Raw genomic sequence first — 19,295 nt, 5'->3', positions numbered from 1 at the left:
TCTTGATTCTTGACTACTGAACTCATTTGCTTACTATCACTGTTGAAACCAGATTGGTCATTGAAGCCTTTAGATAGTTAGCACTTTTGAGAGAATGCATTAATGTGAATGAGCCTAGCTATGTAAGAATAGCTAATTATACACTATATTGTCAAAAGTATTGGGATGCCTGCTTTTACACACACATGAACTTTAACAGAATCCCAGTCTTAGTCCCTAGGGTTCAATATTGCGTTGGCCTACCCTTTTCAGCTATAACAGCTTCAGCTCTTTTAGGAAGGCTCTCCACAAGGTTTAGGAGTGTGTCTATGGGAATGTTTGACCATTCTTCCAGAAGTGCCTTTGTGAAGTCAGACCCTGATGTTGGATGAGAAGACCTAGCTCACAGTCTCTGATCTAATTCATCCCAAAAGTGTTCTATTGGGTTTAAATCAGAATTCTGTGCAGGCCAGTCAAGTTCCTCCACCCCAAGCTCGCTCATCCATGTCTTTATGGACCTAGGAAGGGGCCATTCCAAAACAGTTCCCACATAGTTGGGAGCATGTAATTCTCCAATATGTCTTGGTATGCTGATGCCTTAAAGTGTTTCCTTCACTGGAACTAAGGGGCCAAGCCCAACCCTTGTAAAACAACCCCATTCCATAATCCCCCCTCCACCAAATGATTTGGACCACTGCACAAAGCAAGGTCCATAAAGACATGGGTGAGCGAGTTTGGGGTGGCGGAAATTGCTTGGCCTGCACAGAATTATGACCTCAACCCGATAGAACACCTTCGGGATGAATTAGAGACTGCGAGCCAGGCCTTCTTGTCCAACATCAGTGCCTGACCTCACAAATGCACTTCTGGAAGAATGGTCAAACATTCCCATAGACACACTTCTAAACTTTGTGGACAGTCTTCCCAGAAGAATTGAAGCTGTTATATATGCAAAGGGTGGACCAACTCAATATTGAACCCTAGGAACTAAGACTGGGATGCCTTTAAAGTTCATGAGTCTGTAAAGGCAGGTGTCCCAATACTTTTGACAATATAGTGTATTATGGCTTGTAATCAATTGACTGCTTCATATTTTACAGAATACATGAGTTTTATGTATTTCACAAGAATGGACACACTATGGGATAGAATTACTAAAGGCAAGCAGGCTGTTCACTTTGCAAAGGAGTTTCACTTTGCACGGCTATTTTTAGCTTAGTGAATATTGTGAAAATTCACTTTGCCAAAAATACTCAATCATGTGCAAAGAAAAATTAGTATTTTGTCCGCTCATGATTGGATGATGGAAATCAGCAGAGCTTCACCTAATTCACTAAGCTAAGGGAAAATTCTCTTACAAAGTGAACAGCCAATTTCACTTTAGTAAATAAACCCTTGTATGTAAACAAAGGATACAAGTCATTCAATTGTATACAAATTTTTAAAAGGACTAATTATGTATAAAAAAAAAGTAACCAGATTCATCTGGGTCTGTCAAAAAAGACATACTGGGGGAAATTTACTAAAATTGGAGAGTGCAACTCTACGGAGAAACTAAGCAGCTCCTAGGTTTTCTTGCCAAAGCTTAATTGAACAAGCTGAAGTTAGAAGATGATTGGCTACCATGCACAGTTGCACCAGTTTCTCTGTGCACCATTTTAGCAAATCTCCACCACTGTGGCTATTTGCAATCTGAGATTGAAAAAGAGAACAAAAGTCATTTAACAAAATGTATGAATTATATTACTTCATGATGATTTGAGGCCTTATTCCGGGTGAGTTTAAATTGTGTGTGTATTTATTTTTGGTTAAAATCAAGGAAGGATGGCAGGCCTACTGAGAACACAGGTCCAACTAATATATGACCTCAGTGATCAATGCTCTTACTCAACCGATACAAATCATTTGTCATCAATCTCTGATTTACTTTTGTACTGCCTAATAGAAAATAACATTCAATAGTCAAGTCCTTAGTCTGCTGTAAAAGACATTCAACAGTAAAATATTACATCATTAGAAATGTTTTATTCTGTTCTGTGAGTCACAGGCTATCAAACTAATCTTCTTTTTCTAGTTATAAAAGTGTACGGATCTTTCACTGTACAATAGAAGGATCTAGGATATTACCTTTTCTTCATGGTTAGCAGAGGCATTTCGAGTATAGCCATATGGCAGAAGAATGAGTTGTCCATAGGAGTGCATTGTCAGGAAACACAAGACGTCAGATTTTAGCCTGCTCAGCAGCTGTTGCACAGCATAGACCTCTGGTTCGGAGGCTGGGCCAGTTCCACAAAATGTAATGCTGCTACAGTTAGTGGATGCACCAATAGCTACAAAGTAATAATTTAAAAGATAATGAAATCAGATAAAGCATCTCAGTAAAGCATATATAGCATATCAAGTACAAATTGCTTAGTTAAGCAAAGGCATTTTTTTTTAGAGATAAACTCCCTCTCCAAATGGCCATGAGCAATGCATGTGAAGTCATAGTTGGTGTCTATGATCAATTGTTTTGTATTGGATCAATGTCAAATCATTTGAAGTGTACAAAAACCTTTGCTTTTGATCTTACTATGAAGAAAGTCTTTCCAAGTGTACATGACAATTATATGATATACAAATATGCCATTTTTGTATCATTAAAAAAGAATAGCGCGCAAATGCAAAAGAAATAACTACCAAATCTGAAGACAATCCATAAATAAAAATGGGGGTTTGGTCCCACCATATGGCCATATCGTGCTCAAGCCCATTACTGCCTGTTTAATAAACTGCCTGTTTATTATGTATTCGGTCTGACCAGACTATCGAGGTTGAGCAACCCTCCCCACCCCCCCACACACACCTGTACTCAATCAGTGTCCACCATCAAGTGGATATAGGAGGAGTCCCCTGTAGTGCATTTGCACATCCTTCCCAGCAAGGAGTATTATCTCCAAGGGTTAGAAAGGCTGGATTCATCTCTTTTTCATGGATAGTGTAGGACCCACTGATAATGGGGTACTTTGACGCAGTAGTGGGCTTGAGCACGATATGGCCAGATGGTGGGACCAAACCCCCATTTTTATTTATGGATTGTCTTCAGATTTGGTAGTTATTTCTTTTGCATTTGCGCGCTATTCTTTTTTAATATACATGTCTTTTGGTTCATAGCTGCAGCAGCTTTAGAAATACATGGGTATGCTCCCCCATAATTTTTTGCCTGTTTATTATGTATTCGGTCTGACCAGACTATCGAGGTTGAGCAACCCTCCCCACCCCCCCACACACACCTGTACTCAATCAGTGTCCACCATCAAGTGGATATAGGAGGAGTCCCCTGTAGTGCATTTGCACATCCTTCCCAGCAAGGAGTATTATCTCCAAGGGTTAGAAAGGCTGGATTCATCTCTTTTTCATGGATAGTGTAGGACCCACTGATAATGGGGTACTTTGACGCAGTAGTGGGCTTGAGCACGATATGGCCATATAGTGGGACCAAACCCCCATTTTTATTTATGGATTGTCTTCAGATTTGGTAGTTATTTCTTTTGCATTTGCACGCTATTCTTTTTTAATATACATGTCTTTTGGTTCATAGCTGCAGCAGCTTTAGAAATACATGGGTATGCTCCCCCATAATTTTTTGCCTGTTTATTATGTATTCGGTCTGACCAGACTATCGAGGTTGAGCAACCCTCCCCACCCCCCCACACACACCTGTACTCAATCAGTGTCCACCATCAAGTGGATATAGGAGGAGTCCCCTGTAGTGCATTTGCACATCCTTCCCAGCAAGGAGTATTATCTCCAAGGGTTAGAAAGGCTGGATTCATCTCTTTTTCATGGATAGTGTAGGACCCACTGATAATGGGGTACTTTGACGCAGTAGTGGGCTTGAGCACGATATGGCCATATGGTGGGACCAAACCCCCATTTTTATTTATGGATTGTCTTCAGATTTGGTAGTTATTTCTTTTGCATTTGCGCGCTATTCTTTTTTAATATACATGTCTTTTGGTTCATAGCTGCAGCAGCTTTAGAAATACATGGGTATGCTCCCCCAAAATTTTTTGCCTGTTTATTATGTATTCGGTCTGACCAGACTATCGAGGTTGAGCAACCCTCCCCACCCCCCCACACACACCTGTACTCAATCAGTGTCCACCATCAAGTGGATATAGGAGGAGTCCCCTGTAGTGCATTTGCACATCCTTCCCAGCAAGGAGTATTATCTCCAAGGGTTAGAAAGGCTGGATTCATCTCTTTTTCATGGATAGTGTAGGACCCACTGATAATGGGGTACTTTGACGCAGTAGTGGGCTTGAGCACGATATGGCCATATGGTGGGACCAAACCCCCATTTTTATTTATGGATTGTCTTCAGATTTGGTAGTTATTTCTTTTGCATTTGCGCGCTATTCTTTTTTAATATACATGTCTTTTGGTTCATAGCTGCAGCAGCTTTAGAAATACATGGGTATGCTCCCCCAAAATTTTTTGCCTGTTTATTATGTATTCGGTCTGACCAGACTATCGAGGTTGAGCAACCCTCCCCACCCCCCCACACACACCTGTACTCAATCAGTGTCCACCATCAAGTGGATATAGGAGGAGTCCCCTGTAGTGCATTTGCACATCCTTCCCAGCAAGGAGTATTATCTCCAAGGGTTAGAAAGGCTGGATTCATCTCTTTTTCATGGATAGTGTAGGACCCACTGATAATGGGGTACTTTGACGCAGTAGTGGGCTTGAGCACGATATGGCCATATGGTGGGACCAAACCCCCATTTTTATTTATGGATTGTCTTCAGATTTGGTAGTTATTTCTTTTGCATTTGCGCGCTATTCTTTTTTAATATACATGTCTTTTGGTTCATAGCTGCAGCAGCTTTAGAAATACATGGGTATGCTCCCCCAAAATTTTTTGCCTGTTTATTATGTATTCGGTCTGACCAGACTATCGAGGTTGAGCAACCCTCCCCACCCCCCCCACACACACCTGTACTCAATCAGTGTCCACCATCAAGTGGATATAGGAGGAGTCCCCTGTAGTGCATTTGCACATCCTTCCCAGCAAGGAGTATTATCTCCAAGGGTTAGAAAGGCTGGATTCATCTCTTTTTCATGGATAGTGTAGGACCCACTGATAATGGGGTACTTTGACGTAGTAGTGGGCTTGAGCACGATATGGCCATATGGTGGGACCAAACCCACATTTTTATTTATGGATTGTCTTCAGATTTGGTAGTTATTTCTTTTGCATTTGCGCGCTATTCTTTTTTAATATACATGTCTTTTGGTTCATAGCTGCAGCAGCTTTAGAAATACATGGGTATGCTCCCCCAAAATTTTTTGCCTGTTTATTTTTGTATCATTCATTGACAGACGCAGCTCCATATCTTCTTAGACCATTGGGTTATGCTCTTGCCATCAGGAATAGGACACTAGGCAGGAAAAAGCTTCACCCCGCCTATGGGGCTGTCCCTGTAGGCATAACAACACACACTCTGCTACAGCACTTAATTTGTTTCTGCCTAGTTTAGGAGTAAAACCTAGTTCCCTGCTGGGACTTCGGTCTTAGCTATTTAAAAGGGAAATTTTTGTTATTTGTAATTTTTTTACTAGTTTAGACTTCCTGGAGAACTACAAGCAGCAGTGGGCTGTGTTTCGGACTTGATAATCTAGATCCTTAAGGTCTCAAAGCCTAGCCATTGAGCATGAGCAGGTTATAGTCCAGCACTAGGCCTCGCCACAACAGAGCCCCGATGGATGGGGACAACCCAGCGAGAGGACCGTCTTGCTGGGACGTGACAACCTGGAACACCCTGAGTCGCAGCGTACCCCCTGGCTGGAAGCACCCCACCTCAGGTGGGAGGTGGTCTGTTCAGAGTGGCACCTACCTGGTATCGTGGTATGGTGAGTAATGCTGTCCCCCCAATCTCGGGGTGGACGTGGGCCCCCTCCTGGGAATGGTCGGACCCTCAGGAGATCCCTCAGTCCCTCAGTTCCTCTGACTTCTTGGACATGCCACCCCCCCCCCCCCAAGTTATTCCTTCCTCTTCCCCTAGTAGGTTCCTACCTTAGGGGGTGGTAGTATTATGGCTGCTGTGTCGATCCCGCGGGGGGGGGGTGACTGTCCTGGTGGGGTCCTTGGTTAAAGAACTTCCGATACCACTTGTCTGGGAGACCGCCGTGGGGGCCCCATTTTTCTGTAGATTATTGCTCGTTGTTCTCTATTGACAATGTATGGGCAGCCATTTTCTGTTAGTTCCCCATAAAAATGCATGGGGCGGACATTTTCTTGTCCAGGTCACTGGACAGGCAGCAGGCATGACACATTTTGATCCAGCAATGACCCAGGCATTTTTTTCTATCTCTATTTCCTGTGTCAGATCGTTTTTACTTTCTGTTTCACAGAACATTCCAGCAAGCTTCCTGAGCGGTTATTTTTGGGGTCCCCTCTAGGTTTTTTTGACTCACTCTGCTATCAGATTGTACTGGATTGGGATTTGAAATACTGCTAAAGTGGCGGTGGGATCGCGATTTTGCGATCTTTTAAAGTGACACTGTTTTAAATTTAAATCAGTGAAAAATGGAGTCCCAGGACAATGTTTCACCTACAGACCCCCTCAGTGCAGCTGTGGGACCCTCTGGGTCGCAGTCTCTGTCAGCTTTTACAGCAGTCTTGGAAAGCCTGGTGTCAAAGGTAGATTTTGTGTTCAAGCGTATTGATAGCCACAAACGTCTGCTGCCTTCACCTCCATCGGTGGTGTCCTCAGATTCTGAGGCAGATATGGCCGCCATGGACACCCCCATATTTACAACTCTGTATGAATAAACAATGCAATGCAATGAACTTACTGCACCAATTTGAATCAAAGTTTCGATTGAGGTCTACTCCAAAGCAAGTTCCATTGTAATGGGGTGAGCGTGATTTTCTCCAGAGACGATCCTTTGCATTAAAGCAGGATGAAACAGAGATTTAGACTAAAGAGATTACTTAATTTGGACACTAACACTTTTAGACTGTATGAAAGTAGTTATTATTGAAAATCATCTTACTGGTCATATTTTCTTACCGTAGTCCAGGAGTACACAAACCCATCAATATTGAGGACAGGAACAATATAAAAGTCTATATTTTCTAGGGCTTTATATATTACTTTATTGCTGTTATGCTTTTCAAGTAACTGCAAGAGAAAAACAAATGTAAAAATTATATTTCTATATTTTATTTGATATTACAGACTCCCCAAATAAAAACAAAATGATATACAATTAAAACATACACTATATTACCAAAAGTATTGGGATGCCTGCCTTTACACGCACATGAACTTTAACGGCATCCCAGTCTTAGTCCATAGGGTTCAATATATAACAGCTTCAACTCTTCTGGGAAGGCTGTCCACAATGTTTAGGAGCGTGTCTATGGGAATGTTTGACCATTCTTCCAGAAGTGCATTTGTGAGGTCAGGCACTGATGTGGATGAGAAGGCCTGGCTTGCAGTCTCTAATTCATCCAGAAGGTGTTCTATCGGGAGATCAGTTGAGATCAGGACTCTGTGCAGGCCTAGCAATTTCCTCCATCCCAAACTTGTTCATTTATTTGTTTATGGACCTTGCTTTGTGCACTGGTCTAAATCATTTGGTGGAGGGGGGATTATGGTGTGGGGTTGTTTGTCAGGTTCTGGGCTTGACCCCTTAGTTCTGGTAATGAGAACTCTTAAGGCGTCAGCATACCAAGACATTTTGGACAATTTCATGCTTCCATCTTTCTGGGAACAGTTTTGGGATGGCCCCTTCCTGTTCCAACATGACTGCGCACCAGTGCACAAACAAGGTCCATAAAGACATGGAAGAGCAAGTTTGATGTCCTACGGGTGGGAAGTGGCTAAGTAGCAAAGTGAATCTTTGCTTAGCTTTGTGAATAGGGTGAAACTGTGTTCACTTTGATTATCCAATCATGTGTAATCATGTAAAATCATTTTTTTTTTTTGCTTTGCTTGCACTTGGTTGTTTTCTTTTACCGTTAACATAGTATCACTTTATTAAGTAAGCTAAGAGGACTTTTTTTTGCAATTTGCACATCAAGACATTATACAAATTTAACAACACAATATCAATGTTTTTATCATGAAGTGCTTATTCAGCAGAGCAAAGAAGAGAGTACAAAGTGCAGCAACTCAACGTAGCTGATCACAAGTCACACTTTGCAGATCTGACTTCAATAAAGAAAGTTCTAGATGCTATGGACTGCTTCACTCTGCACATCATCTTTGTTTTTTATAGCTTTATTACAGGTTATAAACTGAACACACACATATTAAGTAGTGTTACTGCAAAGATTTATTTGGTCTGTTATATTTATCTATATATACTATAGTAAGTTACTTACCTCCCTTATAAACCATTGACAAAATGCTACTGAGATCCATTCCCGGGCATGTATTCCACAGTCCATCCAAATAATTTTCTTTTTCTTATCAGATGGAAATCCAATCTACAAATTTATTAAAAAGATGTATTCAGAGAACAATCCTATCAGGACGAATAGTTATTTAGATAGATTATGAATAATTGGATAGTGATATCATCAAGAGAAGAATTTAGTTTACAGAGAATGTTTGTGTTCCATTTTATAGTCAGACTTTCAGTGCCGGTTCACACTACCGCGACTTGTCAGGCGACTTGGTCGCCTGACAAGTCGTGCTCCATTCTGTGCTATGGGAACCATTCTAATAGGAGCGACTTGCATTGACTTCCATTATGTGAAATCCGTGCAAGTCGCGCCGAAGTCGCGGTGCACGGCGACTTCACTAGTCGTCCCCTAAGTCATGTCGCCATAGTGTGAACCGACTCTCAATGTTTTATTTTAGATGCCATCACTATTTTGTTTTTTTTAATCCAGTTATATAAGCTTGAGGAAAATCTAGGATCAATCATGCAAAAGGTAACTTTATGTGCAAAATGCTGTTTATAAAACAAAGTTACTTCATCACAACTTTTTAATGACAGCCCCATAATAATGCATAAATAACATTCTTTGAGAATTTTTATTGATCACTTACTGGCACTGCCTGTACACTTGTAGCATCCCTAAGGGTTATAGTTCCACTGCACTGTAGAAAGTGTTCTACAAGTTTTAAAAATTAGTCTAATAGATTGGAGGAGGAATAGTAAAGACAAGGATCCCAACTCCCAGTTGTGCAGATGATAAAGAGCCAGCACCCAATCGTGATAAATGCACTATCTGCTTACCAGATACTATTAGATAAGGGGCGATGAATAGACTCAGACTGTGCAACCAGGAAATGAAGGGTTCAATTCATATACTCAACAACTCCAATGTACTGTAATAAGTTAAAGCTCAGATCCAAGCGCTTTGCAAAAGGACCATATTTGGAAGCAAGAAATCTTGGAATTTCTTCACAATCTTTTCCAATGTATGACACCTGGTCGCCGGCCACCGTCTCCCCTCCGTGCTCAGAGCACTTCTCTCCTGCTCTGACCTCTTCTGGAGATGTGGGAAGGAAGTGGGCTCCCTTCTCCATATTTTTTGGTCTTGCAGCTGTTTACAGTCTTTTTGGTCGATGGTATTACGCAAAAATTTACGGATCACACCCTCACCCTAGACCCGGCCCTTTTCCTTCTGCATCACCATGAGTTCCCGAGGGCGTCCTATCGGAAATCGATTTTGCCGCTTCTCCTTACGGCGGCCAGAAGCTGCATTCCCCTACTCTGGAAACAGTCCCAGCCACCCATGGTGGCTATGTGGCTACGTAAAATGGCATATATTAATGAGATGGAGGACCTTGTGGCTGCCGAACAGGGAAGGAAAGACGGGTTCCTCAAGCGATGGCATTATTGGCACAAGTTCATGTTTTCTGCTGAATATAAAGACCTTGTTGCCTAAAGGGACTTGGTCCGGTTGGTCGGCCATCCCTACCTACTCTTACCCTTCTTCCTAAGCTGCACTTCTCTTTGTTACTTTTTCTCTTAAGCCCAACTTCCGGGCATGAAAACCACCCCCTTTTCCCCCCAGGCATGCTTGCAGTCGAGATGCCATCTGGAAGCTGCTTTGGTCGCCTGCTACCTGGGACACACTTCTTCATTGCCGTATACCGGCCAAATGACAGATGTCGTTGGGGATGGGATTTGCCCCAGAGATGTACCACTCTGTTAGCATTTCCCATGTTCCTTAACACAGTTGGCTCTAGCACTGGTAGTTTAGTTAACTCATACTCGAGATGCCTGCTAATAAAGATTGCGGACTATTCACATAATCACATAAGCAATGTTTTCATGGCTATTTATATATTTTCACACGTGTACTTTAATGTCTCTGTTCATCTCGACATACTGTTCTGTTCTACATAATTGTTCCTGACTGTACTGTATGCCTTTCATGCCTACATAAATAAAGAATTTATAAAAAAAAAAAAAAAATTAGTCTACCATAATATGTCTTTTTAAAAATGGAATACCATTTTTTGGATGTCATTCTGAGTGCCGACCATCCCTTTTCATACTCTGGTATGTTGGAGGTGTCGGCAACCTCGAGGTCCTGAGCTGTTATGTGGGAAGGTTGTAACTCCTACACACCTGCTTTTCATTGCAACCCCCAGCACTGAATAGGAGCCTTGGTTGTGATAAATTCCTGTTGTCCGACTCCTCAACATTATTCATATATAAAACTTACTTTAAAGTAGTAAATAGGCCTTATTTCATAGGTTGATCCCAAATAATTTAAAGTAACTAGATGTGGATATTCTTGCTTGATTTGGTCAATCCACTTGTAAATCTGTAAAAGACAAATAAAACTGTATAATTACTTACGTGTCTGTGAAGGTTTTCATTTATCCACGTCATTATAGATCTAGTGGTCGTTAGTCACATTCAACTGGATTTGTTCTGTAAAGTTGAAGTTTTTTTTTGGAATGAACAAGCTATTAATTATCTTTAACATTGCAGAACAATTCCAGTTTTATGTATTCATTATGGGTACAACATTTGTACAGCAAAATTATATTAGCTCAACTGGGTGTTCTTACTATGTACAGGACTACATACATTAACCACTTGCCGACCACCTAACGTACATGTACTGTGGCAGGTCGGCTACATTGCACGAAATCACATACCTGTACATTATTTTGTGCAATAGCCACTAGAAGGCACGATCATGCACTGATTGGACAGAGGGGGAGTCAATCAGTGGCTCCGGCGGACACGATGTCTGCCGGCCACACGCGATCATTCCCGAGACTGGCAGAATGGCGAACTGCCTATGTAAACAAGGCAGATTGCCATTCTGACAGGGGAGAAGATGGAGATTTTGTGTTTCTGATAAGCAAGAACAGGGATCTCTGTCTTCCCACAGTCAGAGCTAGGGATGGGCTGAACACCCCCCTGTTCAGTTCGCACCAGAACATCTCGAACAGGCAAACTCTATTAAAGTCTATTAAACTCTTTCAGTATTTTGGGATGAGGCACGTTTGGGACTATCCAACATGAACATATCTTTGTCTATTAAAGTCTATAGGACACGAAATGAAAAAAAAGTCCTAAATTTTAAGGCTTATATACAAATTATTGCCAAAAAAGAGGGGACCTGGGTCTGCCCTGGGGGACATGTATCAAAGCAAAAACGTTTTTTAAAAACAATTGTTTTTAAAAGAGCAGTGATTTTATTGATGCTGAAAGTTAAACAACAAAAATGAAAAATTATTTTAAATATCATGCCTGGGGGGGGTCCCCTTAATGTGCCTGTAAAGTGACACATCTGTACAATGCATGGAGCCTGTTGCAGCAATACTCAGAACTACAACATATCTGTACATTTTAAAAGTGGGGTATAACCTGTACACTACACTGACTGCACTAAACTAACTGAACTCACTATCCACTATTATCACACACTATACACGGCTGCTGTGTTAGCAGTAGCCTTATATAGTGTGGGGTGTGGACTTAGCCCCTGAGTCATGATTGGCTAAAGGCATACTGCCTCTGGCCAATCATGGCTCTGACAGGACATTGTGCTGTGTTTAGCCAAAGCCAGATATCTGAAGTCTCCCGCAAGGTGTGGGGGTTCCTGCATTTCGGCTGCGGCTCCCTGACACCCGCAAGCGATGCGTGATATCCTGGCTGTCAGCCACAGCAGCAGGGCCGCCATCAGGGGGTGCAGGTGATACACATTTACGGGGCCCCGGCAACCAGGAAGTGTGCAAGAGAGAGGAGCCGGAGGCTGCTGGTCCTGTCTGTTGATCCAGCCCTCCCAACCGCATAGCATACATAGCATAGTAAGCTAGCTGGCAGGGCTGGTACTCGGGAGATGTTATGGGGGAGGGACTTTAGACAATTTCAGCTACCTATTGGCTGAGGAGGCAGCAGGAGGCTAATTAGCCATTGGGTACACAGGGTGCACTGTCTATCACAACACAGCCTCTTCCTGTGCTGGTGGGACAGAATTCCTGTGCAAATAAGCAGCTGCAGAGATCGAGGTAAGTGAAGAAGGAAAAAAAAAAAAAAACAGTGTTTCCCTGAAGCTGCTATTGTAAAGTGCATAGCCTGTGCCTTCTGCCCCCTGTTAATAACAGTCACTGTAGGGGAAAAAAAGACATCGATTTTATTTGGGTACAATGTCGCATGACCAAGCAATTGTCAGTTAAAATAACGCAGTGCCGTATCGCATAAAATGGCCTGGTCATTAAGGGGGTAAAACCTTCTGGGGCTGAAGTGGTTAACAAGTAAAAAAGTAAACTGTGTTATGGTGCCGCATATAGATTTCATATTGAAAGCAGTACATTTAAGTCTCCTGTCCTCATGTATAGGTAATTTTATATTTCACTAATTAAAGTAAATGTATTGTGTTTTTATATGAAGTGTCCTCCTAATTATATTAAAATTGAACAAAAAAAAATGTATTTGAATAAACTAACAAACATGATTTATTTATTTTTTTCAGATAAATATGAAATATTGGATAATTATATTTGGTATTAATCTCTGTAGCCATTAAGAGTAGCTCCAGGTGCTAATAATATCTGTCAGACATCTGCTTTTTATTCGTATTTATATCCCTGTTGCAGATTTTCCTCTACTTCTTCCCTGGTGAAACAGTTACTAGCAGAATGTGAGTGAAAATTTCCCTAGAAATTTAGAAACAAAATTGAAATAGCAGTAAAACGTGAGATTTTAATCTTTCCGTAAGCTATCAAAGCAAAAATGATGTAAGTACAGGAGGTCCCCGGGTTACAAACATCCAACTTACAAACGTCTCCTACAATAAAAACGGAGAGAGACAACAGGAAGCAAGGAGAAATCTCCCCCTAGGAAAGGAAATTCACTCCTGTAAGAGTTCTCATGGGAAAAAGGTGTCTCCACTGAAGCTTTATCACTAATCCTTGTTTCCACAACAACCCAAAATTTTCAAAATCCAGTTGTCATAGGGACAGAAAGTGAGGTGAAATCTTCTGAATGGGGGTACAGACAGCAAAACAAATGGTACAGGGGTGGTAACCCTTCCCTATGCTATCCAAAAACCGTAAAAATTATTCTTTTGGCTGGAGCTACACTTAAAAAATGTACCTGTTCTGACTTACAAACAAATTCAAACCTACAGTCCCTATCTTGTTTGTAACCCGGGGACTGCCTGTATATAGTTTGTCTTATTTTTTTTTTTTTTTAACCACTTGCCTTCTGTGCACTTAAACACCCTTCCCATCCAGGCCAATTTTCAGCTTTCAGTGCTGTCACACTTTGACTGACAATTGCGCAGTCATGCTACACTGTACCCATATGAAATTTTTATCATTTTTTTCACACAAATAGAGCTTTCTTTTGGTGGTATTTAATCATCTCTGGGTTTTTTATTTTTTACAAAAAAAAGAAAAAAGACAGAAAATTTTGAAAAAAAAAAAAAAGTTTTTCTTATTTTCTGCGAGTAAATTTTGAAAATAAATTTTTCTCCTTCACTGATGTGCGCTGATGAGGCGGCACTGATGGGCACTGATAGGCTGCACTGATGGGCACTGATGAGGTGGCACTTATGGGCACTGATGAGGTGGCACTTATGGGCACTGATGAGGAGGTACTAATATGCCGCACTGATGAGCACTGATAGGCGGCATTGATAGGCGGCACTGATAGGCGGCACTGATAGGCGGCACTGATGAGCACTGATAGGCGGCACTTCTGGGCACTGAGAGGTGGCACTGAGAGGTGGCACTGCTGGGCACTGAGAGGCGGCACTGACGGGCGGCACTGATGGGCACTGATAGGTGGCACTGATGGGCACTGGCGGATGGCACTGATGGACACTGACGGGTGGCACTGCTAAGCACTGATGGGCGGCACTGATGAGCACTGATGGGCAGCACTATGGGCACTGATTGTGGGCATTGATGGGGGGCACTGATGGAGGGCACTGTGGGCACTGATGGGGGGGCAATTTGTGTATTTTTTTACCTTTAGTAATCAGTGCCCTGATTACACTGCTGTGTGTCCCCGGCGGCTGACGGCTCCCCCTCCTTCCTCACACGCAGGCTCTGTGTGAGGAAGGAGCGCCGGCGATGAGAGATGATCTCATATGTTTACATATGAGATCATCTCTCATTGGACGGCTTGATCACGTGGTGAAAGGCCGCTGTGATTGGCCATTCACCACGATCTGTGATCGGCTGTGTCCAAGGGACACGGCCGACACAGATTCTCCCCGATGCACGCTCGCGGGAGCGCGCGGGGAGAGTCTTTCTGGGAGACCGTTTAAAAACGGCCTCCCGAAAATTCAAGTCCGCGCTGCAGCCGTATATAGGCTGTAGCGCGGATGTGAGGAAGTTAAACATAATTTATGAAATGACAAGCACTTGTATGATGAGAAGCACATGCTAATATTGCATACAGAAGTCTTTCAGCTGACTGTTGCATTAAAGTATAACTAAAGGCAAACTTTTTTTTGTTTTGAAGAGAGGGGAGAGGGATTAGAACACCTGTCAGGTTTTTATAGCTGTCTGTGCCCACATTAGGGAGATTCCCACACTCTATTGGTCCTGTTTACCATTATCTCTAAAAGTGAAAGTATAAGAAAATCTCAAATTTTGGCTTGTCACTGGAACAGGTATAGAAGAATAATCTTTCAATAGAGACATTATTTCCGATGACCCTAGTGACAACCAGGGATCCCCTCACTTTGGAGAGATTTCCTCTCACTTCCTGCTTTGTCTATGAAACAGGAAGTGAAGGAAAATATGCACAATGAGACACAGATGGCAAAAAACAAAAAACAAAAAAAACTAAAACAGGTTATCCTTACGAAACTAAAAACATTTTGACTTAAGTTCTTCTTCTCAAATCCACCATGGCATGGCCATGTATGATGATATAACATATGGCTTGATACATTGTATTTTCTATAAAGATCAGTAAATCATTGGGATGAACTCTTGCTATAAAATTGACTTCATTAAGATTACCCTTCAGGACAAATAAAAATTACAATACAATATTAATGTGCACTTTAGTATTTTTATCTTAGTTTGATTCTTTTCCTTGGCTCAGCTTCTTTTTGTCTACTCTATTTGTCAGTCCCTGTCTGCCAGTCTCTGTTCCACTGTCTGTCTGTCCCAGTTGCAGTGTCCTGACCAGTCCATGCTCCCTATTTGCACTATCACACCTGCAAGTCTTGGGTTTGAGTATGCACAACTGCCATGAGTACAGGAAGGGGGTACTTAAGAGGGAACTCCAAAACTTACAACCCAGCAAATGCTAATTGTATTTACAGATATAAGTATTCTTACCTCATTCATTGGATGGTACTTTGTGTAATCAAATGAAGACAGCAATGTCTGCACTCCATGTTCATTTGCAGTGCTTTTAGCAATGAGTTCTTGTACATCACTAATCATGACTCTATAAAAGAAAAAAATAACATAAGTAATTAAAAAAAAAAATTTGAAAAAGCGTGTGACGAGACCAATCTCGCCACTGGGCGTTGGAGAAGCCTGGTTGCTCGCCTCCTGCAATGGGACTATGGACCCTCTCATCAGCCCAGGCTAAACGTAAACCCCATGGCAATTTGACTGTGTTTGATGCATCTGAGCGCTGTTTGGATATGTTGAGCGCTCTGATCCAGGCTATCTGGGGATGGGTTGAATGTAGGGGTTCTGTTCAGTAGACTGGGAGTTATGCATTTTTGTGTCTTTTTGTGTTTCTTTAAACATGTGGCTAATGGAGTCTCTCCTGGAAGCTAAAACGTATTCCTGTAAACTGTAAGGAACAGGAAGCCAACTCCTAATATGGGCATTACAGGAAGTTCTGAGGAGACGGGCGGTCTATTGACACTCAAAGTAATGTGTATTGAGGGCTCGTTAGGGAACCATTGTTCTGTGTCTGACTATTGTGTACATTGATTGCCCCCTGGGGCTTCTGTCTCCTTGCATTGGTCAAAACTATCTGACCAATCCCTGTTGACTCATTTTCAAGCCCTCATTTGCATATGCTGGAGAGGACCTTAGTGAGAACTGCAAGTACTTTACAATTGACCAATGGGAAAGCGGTTGTTGGGGGAAGGATGTTCCAATTTCTGTATAAAAGTGTGCTCTGTTCTTCCAATAAATGTTGTTCCTGTTTTACCCTCATCTCGGAGCTTTGTCTCATAATTGGGGGAATCTGCTGCAGGGATTGCTATGGTCTTCCATACTCCCTTAGAGAATCACTAAGCTCTTGTAAGAGCTTGTGTAAGAGCTTGTTCGTGCTGCACTCTCTGGGGAAAGAGAGGTTCATCCACAGGAACCTGGGGCCTTGTCGTTGGTACAGGGTGGGTAGGAGATGCCAAGACCCTAACCAAGCTGCGGCGGTTCGTGGAGTCTGAAGTGCTTACGGTGTCTGGTGGAGTGCTTGGAGCCCTCGGGAAGCACTAGGTGCATCTGTCAACGGAGGTACCTGCTCAGGGGGTGCCCTGTTCCGTAACAATTGGTGGCAAGCGACGGGATGGAACCAGCAGTGGAGTACAGATACTCTCTGAGAGAATATGACCGTATGGTGTGGTTACGGCTGAACTTTTTCGGACCCAATCCACTGGAGAGATCCAAGCGGTTTGTGAAGAACTTAGTGTTCGGGACTCTGCTAGACAGGGCAGAGAGAGAGGGCCAGCTGGCACGTTGGGAGGAACTCCAGCGGCAGGTACAGTTAAGTGAAGAGGAGAACCCAGTCTCCATTCCCCAGCGGCAGCCTGATTTATTGGGAATTGGGAGCCCAGTCTCCATTCTCCAGCGGCAGCCTGATTTATTGGGAATTGGGAGCCCAGTCTCCATTCTCCAGCGGCAGGCTGAGTTAAAGGGGGCAGAGACAGTCGGTCCTGTCGCCCAGCAGCAGCACTCTGTGTTGGGAGGAGAGACAGTCGGTCTCCCTCCACAAAGACTGGAAGTATGTATGGGAGAGGAGATTGTTACCCCCTCTCCCCAGCGGCAGCTTAATGTACCAGGGGGAGACTGTAAGCCCCCCACCAGTGCAGATGGGACCGAGGTCTCTCCACCGGTCCTGCAGGGAATTGGGAGCCCAGTCTCCATTCCCCAGCGGCAGTGTAAAGTGCAGGGAGAGGAGAGCAGTGTCCTCCCTCCCCAGCGGCAGTGTGATGTGCCGGGAATTGGGAGCCCAGTCTCCATTCCCCAGCGGCAGAGTATCCTACAGGGAATAGAGAGCCCAGTCTCCTTTCCCCAGCAGCAGGACTCTGTGTTGGGAGGAGAGACAGTCGGTCTCCCTCCGCAAAGACTGGAAGTATGTATGGGAGAGGAGCTTGTTACCCCCTCTCCCCAGCAGCAGTTTAATGTACCAGGGGGAGACAGTAAGCCCCCCAACAGTGCAGATGGGACCGTGGTCTCTGCACTCACAGCACAGGGGGTAGGGACAGTCGGTCCTGACCCCCAGCAACAGGGCTGTTTAGCCAAAGGGAAGACAGTCGGTCTTCCCCCACAGCAGCATGGTGGGGTATCTAAAGGGGAGACAGGCGGTCTCCCCCTCCAGCAACCAGGCTCCAACCAGACTACTCCGGTTGTAGTGCTGGCACCAGGACAGAGTACCGCTGGTCTCTGCCCACTCAGCAACCCACCAAGGCAGCCTACCAGTCCCCTACACAGCCGTGGTGAGGCACCTGGACATGGACATGTTTCTCCTCTAACCAGGTGTAGTAACCATTTATTGTGGGTGGGCAGTACTGTTTTTTCTGTTTTGTGGGTGGGCTGCTGGACTAACAAGGGCACTGACCGGCAGGAGGTCAGGTACCCTGTTAGTCTTTTTGGAAAGGGGGAGAGATGTGATGAGACCAATCTCGCCACTGGGCGTTGGAGAAGCCTGGTTGCTCGCCTCCTGCAATGGGACTATGGACCCTCTCATCAGCCCAGGCTAAACGTAAACCCCATGGCAATTTAACTGTGTTTGTGACATCTGAGTGCTGTTTGGATATGTTGAGCGCTCAGATCCAGGCTATTTGGGGATGGGTTGAATGTAGGGGTTCTGTTCAGTAGACTGGGAGTTATGCATTTTTGTGTCTTTTTGTGTTTCTTTAAACATGTGGCTAATGGAGCCTTGCCTCTCTCCTGGAAGCTAAAACGTATTCCTGTAAACTGTAAGGAACAGGAAGCCAACTCCTAATATGGGCATTACAGGAAGTTCTGAGGAGACGGGCGGTCTATTGACACTCAGAGTAATGTGTATTGAGGGCTCGTTAGGGAACCATTGTTCTGTGTCTGACTATTGTGTACATTGATTGCCCCCTGGGGCTTCTGTCTCCTTGCATTGGTCAAAACTATCTGACCAATCCCTGTTGACTCATTTTCAAGCCCTCATTTGCATATGCTGGAGAGGACCTTAGTGAGAACTGCAAGTACTTTACAATTGACCAATGGGAAAGCGGTTGTTGGGGGAAGGATGTTCCAATTTCTGTATAAAAGTGTGCTCTGTTCTTCCAATAAATGTTGTTCCTGTTTTACCCTCATCTCGGAGCTTTGTCTCGTTATTGGGGGAATCTGCTGCAGGGATTGCTATGGTCTTCCATACTCCCTTAGAGAATCACTAAGCTCTTGTAAGAGCTTGTGTAAGAGCTTGTTCGTGCTGCACTCTCTGGGGAAAGAGAGGTTCACCCACAGGAACCTGGGGCCTTGTCGTTGGTCCAGGGTGGGTAGGAGATGCCAAGACCCTAACCAAGCTGCGGCGGTTCGTGGAGTCTGAAGTGCTTACGGTGTCTGGTGGAGTGCTTGGAGCCCTCGGGAAGCACTAGGAGCATCTGTCAATGGAGGTACCTGCTCAGGGGGTGCCCTGTTCCGTAACAAAGCGTA

General features: G+C 43.6%; 2 protein-coding genes across 2 annotated transcripts in view; both read right to left on the bottom strand.

The window, feature by feature from the left end:
• The window catches only part of LOC309558932 (uncharacterized protein), a 754,545-nt gene that overhangs the window by 366,691 nt on the left and 368,559 nt on the right, over nucleotides 1-19,295 (bottom strand). The gene's annotated exons all lie outside the window — the stretch shown is intronic.
• The window catches only part of LOC309558935 (carboxypeptidase O-like), a gene marked incomplete at both ends in the record, with an annotated part of 55,843 nt that overhangs the window by 11,501 nt on the left and 25,047 nt on the right, over nucleotides 1-19,295 (bottom strand). The window contains 6 exons of the mRNA XM_082262032.1: nucleotides 2,107-2,309; nucleotides 6,823-6,913; nucleotides 7,041-7,151; nucleotides 8,360-8,464; nucleotides 10,664-10,765; nucleotides 15,762-15,873. Of these exons, the coding sequence (XP_082118158.1) occupies nucleotides 2,107-2,309; nucleotides 6,823-6,913; nucleotides 7,041-7,151; nucleotides 8,360-8,464; nucleotides 10,664-10,765; nucleotides 15,762-15,873 (724 nt within the window). The remainder of the gene's footprint in view (nucleotides 1-2,106; nucleotides 2,310-6,822; nucleotides 6,914-7,040; nucleotides 7,152-8,359; nucleotides 8,465-10,663; nucleotides 10,766-15,761; nucleotides 15,874-19,295) is intronic.

This window comes from Pelophylax lessonae, assembly GCF_965119305.1.
Source record: "Pelophylax lessonae genome assembly, chromosome: 6".
NCBI lineage: Eukaryota > Metazoa > Chordata > Amphibia > Anura > Ranidae > Pelophylax > Pelophylax lessonae.
The sequence above is the reverse complement of the archived record's forward strand: the minus strand, read 5'-3'. Positions and strand labels throughout refer to the sequence as shown.